This window comes from Globicephala melas, chromosome 6, assembly GCF_963455315.2.
Source record: "Globicephala melas chromosome 6, mGloMel1.2, whole genome shotgun sequence".
Taxonomy (NCBI): domain Eukaryota; kingdom Metazoa; phylum Chordata; class Mammalia; order Artiodactyla; family Delphinidae; genus Globicephala; species Globicephala melas.
Genome location: NC_083319.1, coordinates 104,561,106 through 104,566,702, shown reverse-complemented (window position 1 = coordinate 104,566,702; position 5,597 = coordinate 104,561,106). Strand labels below are relative to the sequence as shown.

At 41.4% G+C, this 5,597-nt stretch overlaps 1 protein-coding gene across 9 annotated transcripts in view; it reads left to right on the top strand.

Annotated features, from left to right (window-relative positions):
• The first annotated feature begins 1,236 nt into the window (after positions 1-1,236).
• CCDC25 (coiled-coil domain containing 25) overlaps positions 1,237-5,597 on the top strand; it is a 90,752-nt gene continuing 86,391 nt past the window's right edge. For 7 of the 9 annotated variants that reach the window (XR_004044205.2, XM_060301296.2, XM_060301295.1 and 4 more), the window contains exon 1: positions 1,237-1,365. Coding sequence is in view for 6 of the 9 variants with exons in the window: in XM_060301296.2 (XP_060157279.1) it covers positions 1,338-1,365 (28 nt within the window). In the remaining 3 variants the exon portion in view is untranslated. The remainder of the gene's footprint in view (positions 1,366-5,597) is intronic. The other 2 variants (XM_060301303.1, XM_060301301.1) reach the window with 2 other exon arrangements.

The following is a 5,597-nucleotide window of genomic DNA, read 5'->3' as shown; positions in this document are numbered from 1 at the left end:
GGCTCCATTCCGGAGGCCTTATCTAAGATGCATTCTGGGAATTGTAGTTTTTAGCAGAATAAAACTGAGGTTTTTATATTATTTTAAACTCTGGAACTCCAGGCACATTCTAAGGTCACTTAGTGTAAGATGTTTTTGTAAGGTAGCCTCTCTAAGATTTCGAGGCAGTTATTTTTCACATTTGAAGCTTTACTGTTAGTTTACCTTTTCTTTTTTTTTTACTAGTAATACGTTAGGTTTCCAGCTCATTTTTTCATTTTTCAAGTTAAATTAAAAAATCATTACAGTAACATCTATGCGCCAGGCATTCTTGCACATTTGATGTGTTTTATTTCATTTACTCTTCACCACAGTCTATGAGATATGTATCATCATTCCCATTTTACAGAGAATAAAACTGAGGGCCTGAAAACAATGACAATTTATAGGACAGAGCTAGGTTCTTCCTTTGCAAAGCCCAAAGATTCCTAAAGCACTCACTGATTATTAGCTACTGTTGTTATCTTTGTGTACCAGCTCCTGGTACAGTCTCTGGCACTTTCTTAGTTCTAAATAAATTTAGTCAAGTGATGTGCTTAACTTCACAGAATGAAGTCGGTCAGATGAAGTTAAGAGAAATAATCAGCTCAAAACTAAGTGCTGTGGGAACTTCCCTTGAGTCAGATCATTCCCACGTTACATCTGGAAGATAACTGAGGTTCAGAGGTTTGCCCAGTCTTGCCCATTAACTTATTTAACCCTGGCAAAATAGCCTGTGAATTAGCAGCTCTATTCATCTTCATCTTACAGCTAAGGTTAAGTGCAGCACCAAATGTGCCCAATAGGTGATGGACCTAGAATGAGAATAGTGGAGGAATTGGGGTTCACTCAAAATTTAATGAGCTCCTACTAAGTGCCAAGTACCGTAACTGGCTCAGTGAACGCCTAGCTGTGAAGAAGACAACAGGTTTCTACTTTCAGGCAGGCCAGATGCGGCTGAAAGGAGGCAGATAAGACCAAGAGCTAAGCCTCAAGATTTGACCGCTCACGGGGTGGAGGTTCTGAAAATAAAGTCAGTGAATGACATTTTTCTCTTAGAAAGACGGAGTTTCCCCGCAGTTTTCCAATCACCTATTGTCCTGGCTCCATCCTCTTTCCCCTCAATCCCCTAGTAAGCTGAGCTCTGAGAGCGCCGACACGGTAGCCCGCCAGCAGCCGCCGTTATGACACTGCCCGACGTCCGCCGGAAGTGCGCGGAGGAGTTCCGGGGAACGCGGCCTCCGCGCTTCCGGTATCTTGATCTTCCAGGGCTAAGTGCCGCTGCTCGGCGCTGGAGTCGCCGTGCCGCCGCCGGGATCATGGTGTTCTACTTCACTAGCAGCAGCGGTGAGTGGGCGCCGAGACCTCCCGGGTCCCTGCTCGACCGCGGGGCTCCGAAGCCGAAACCCCCAGGCCGCCGCTGAGCCTGGTCCTTGAGCGCCTCCTCGGCAGTGGGTGCCTCTTCCCGCGTCCTCATGGTCCCCCCACCGTGTCCGTCCCAGTCCACCCCGTGCGCCCCCTTGTCAGGGCCTGGGGGCGCGTAGGGGCACCATCCCCCTTGCTGTCTTTGCCTCCGGGAGTTGTTCTTTCCCCTCATTCAGAAAGACCTGTCGCTACCTGGAATTGGACAGTTTGTGGACTTCTTCGCACCCCTATCCCAAGTCTTCCCTTCCCCACCCACCCCCGTAACCTTTAATCTTGCTGCGCCCTGATAATTACCCGCGTAGAGAAAGAAAGGAGACATCTGCCAACAACCCTGCCTTACCGGAAGTGCGCCTTAGCCTTCTAGGAAAGGGTTATAGGGCCTGGATGTTACAGAAAGCCATAAAAAGACTCTGGAATAGCGATACAGCCACTCACTGGGCAGAGTTGATGTCCCAGATCTTGAAAAGTGACATGATAACGTTTCTGATTTGTCTTTGGCAGGCAAGGAAAGGGTGTGTTTAGTTCCCAGGAAATACTGTCTTCATTTCTCTGCTTATGTTGTTCTCTTTGCCTACAATCAATCCCCCAGTTAGCTGCTTCTCCCCCTGAGACAGCCCTCGCCAGTCATTAACAGATGCCTTTCCCGCCTTGTCGCCACCCCAGGATTGCTTAGATATAACTCTTCGGGGATCCCCTTAACACCCATGTATGCCTTTGGCATTGCATTTGTTATATGATATTAAACTCTGTCTACTTGAGATAGAGTGTAAGCCCCTTGAGGGCAGGGAGAGGATCTCCTGGTTTCTCTAGTGTAGTGCCTGGCTCATAATAGTTACTCAATAAATACTTATTGAATAAATGAATGATATTTTTTGACTTCTAGCACACTCTATTCTGTTGCTACTGGCTCTGCCTACTTGTTAAAGGTGAGATTTAAGTGAAACTAGCTGCACAGTGTTTGTGTGGGTTTCAGTAGAGTGGTACTTGCTCTTTAGAGATGAGAACGTTGAAGCCCAGGGAAGTTCTAACTCACAGACCCCCTCCCCTGCTACTCCGTCATACTATCATATCTCATTTTTCTCAGTAGTTTAGGCTTCCACGGTGTGCCGTAAGCTATTCTCTGTCTCTATAGGCTTAATTTTGTCTTACCCATATTATTAAAATTACTAGAAACAGAATTCAAACTAGCCTGAAAAATCATTATAGGCCCCTAATAGCATTTCCATCCTCCCTCTGTCCTGTCCTGCCCCTCCAGATAACTGGAGTGTCTCTTCGTAGCCTCTCATGAGAGTCCCTGACAACATAGTTACCCGTACAAGTCCAGCAATGGAATGAAAACTATAGGCAGGCCATATAGGTACTAAATGTATTTTATGCTGGCTGCTTTGTTCTCCTTAAAGTGATTCTAAATTCCTTGAGTGCTAGTCATACACACGCAGGTGCCCTTAATAGAACAGAGTGCTTCAGTTGATTTGGGGATCATATTTTTCTCATTGGCTTCCATTGTAACATCAGAATTGCTTCCTGTCAGAAAAATATTTGGCCTCTAAGTCTAATAAATCTGCACTTGTGCAGCTTTTAAAATTGCAAAGTTAATGGAAAAATTATAACTTCCAGTAAGATAGTAGTAAAACTTTATATATCCTAGTACAGAAAACAACTTGAACATACAGAATCTTCAGGAAATGACTTCGTATAGATAGCCAAGCTTTTCAAGCAACTGATGGTTTACTGCAAAAAAACTTTTTAAAAAAATGGATTGAAAATCTCAATAGAAAGTTTTTGCCTTCCCTTTTAAAATTAGTATCTCTAACTAAAATCTGCTTAGTTTTATTCTTTCACACTCTCATAAGAGAATAATGAAACATTAGCCTTGCTATATTTCCAGTGTCAAATTTAAGCCCCTCTGATTTATGGACCCACAGATTACCTTCACATGGCTCATTAACTTCACTTGTACTTTTAGTACCTTTTACTAGCATCTGTCTCAAGATAGATTGTTCTGTAAATTATGAAATTATCACAGTGCCTCTAAAGTTGGCCTGGTTGCTACACCTGTATCAGGTATCTTCAAGATAACTAGCTCCCATACTAATCAACCTTAATATTTGGGTGAGAGTAACAAAAATACTAGAATAATTCAATTTACTTTTCCTTTATCCCTCTAACATGGATGGGAGCTTAATTCAGATTTCTTACTCAGCAGTCATGCTCCTTTTTAATTTTCTATTTTGACATAATTTCAGTATTTCAGAAAAGTTATAAGAATAGTAAAAGATTTCCTTTATAGCCTTCTCTCAGATTCCCCAAATTCTAACATTTTACCACATATACCTTATCTCCTTCTTTTCCCCTTTCTCTTTCTTTTTCCAGCTCCCCTCCCCACCCAACTCTCTCCCCACACTCACAGATTTTTTTTTTTCTGAACCGTTTGTTAGTAAGTTGCACTTTACCCCTAAATATTTCAGGGTGTTTTTCCTAAAATCAGGGATATTCTCTTATCAGAAGACATTCTTCATTATCAAAATCAGGAAATTAACATTGCAGCAATACTAGTATGTAATCAGCAGCTTTTATTCAGTTTTTATCAATGTCCTAGTGGTGAATTTATAACAAAGGGAAATTACAAATCATTGTTGCTTTCCGCTGTCATTCATTACTCTTTAGCATCTTCTGATCTGGAGCATTGCTCAGTCTTTGTCTCTCACACTGACACTGTCAGTTGAAGAATTACTTTGTAGAATGCCCCTCAGTTTGGGCTTGTAGCAGTTATGTTCTTAATCACCTCATTTTATAGGTCAACCATCCAAAGAACCATCTGTCATTCTCCTGGCTGTAATTTAGATAGCTTGTCCTGCAGAGACAGCTTTGTTTATTTCGATCATTTTAAAAAATTACGTTCTGATTACAAAAACCATCTATACATTTTATAAGCAAGTAGACAAGGTAACTGTTGTTAACAATTAAATATATATCCTTGCACAGTATAAAGAAAACGGGTACGTGTATTAAAAATATATATTTAAACATGTTTATGTATACACAGTTACTTATTTTTTACAAATTGAATATTACTGTATATAGATACACAAAAATACTGTTCTGCTGTTTAATTTCTTCACCTATCCTTTCTTTTTAATGGGTACATGGTATTTTGTTTATGGATATTCTATAGTGTGTATAACCAGTCTTAACTAATGAGTGTTTAAGTTGTAAAAAGAACATCACTGCTTGACGGAGTATTAATTAGTAGGATATATACTCCTAGTGGTTACATTTATAGGCTCAAAAGGGTGTACCCATGTAACAATGTACAGAGAGGATCTGAAACACTTTTTAGTTGTACTCCTGCACTTGGCATTTGTTATATGCTATGCAAAGGGCTTATCAAGCTAATATAATGCTCTGTTATAGACAAGTATTTCTGTCAGCTGTCAGTGCAAAATTCTCTTCTTTCAAGTTACTTTTCTCAACTATTTCCAAGTAATTATGGACTGTAGTCACCATAACTGCTAACTGAAGGAATTGGGAGTTTTCTGTCCCCAAGAGAGGCAGCTATGATTGATCATTTAAGAAGCTTCTCATTCTGAATGTTCAGGCAATCCTGAATTTAAGAATCTGTAAATGGAAGAGTGCTGCTTCCCAGCCTTCAGAGCTCCACTCACACGGTAGTTCTCTGGAGCGACAGCCAGCAGACTGCCTGGCCCAAGCTTGTACCTGTCTGTCAGGCTTTGTAGGCAGAGGCTCAGTGGCTATTAATTCAGGAGTCTAGGTCCAAACGGGGTCTAACAGGTTTTGGTAGACTAGCTCGGAAAACCAGGACCCAGTTAGAATTTCAATTACAAAACCTAACTGATTCCAGATGGAGGATGCCCACATCAAAACACACTAGCTCAGGAAAGCAAATGTCATTTCTAAGGTAAACCATACCCAGAATATTGTTTTTGATTTAGGGTAGTGGTTCCTAATGCTGACTCCACCTTAGAATCGCTGTAAAAAGAGATGTTTTGCAAAACCCCAATCCCCAGAGATTTGGATTTGGTTGGTCTTAGGTGGAGCTGGGGCAAAATTAGGTGATTCTAACGTGTAAACAGGGTTCAGAGCCACTGATTAGAAGAAGCTTGAGAGCCAATGTTTCCCCTGAATGTGATAGG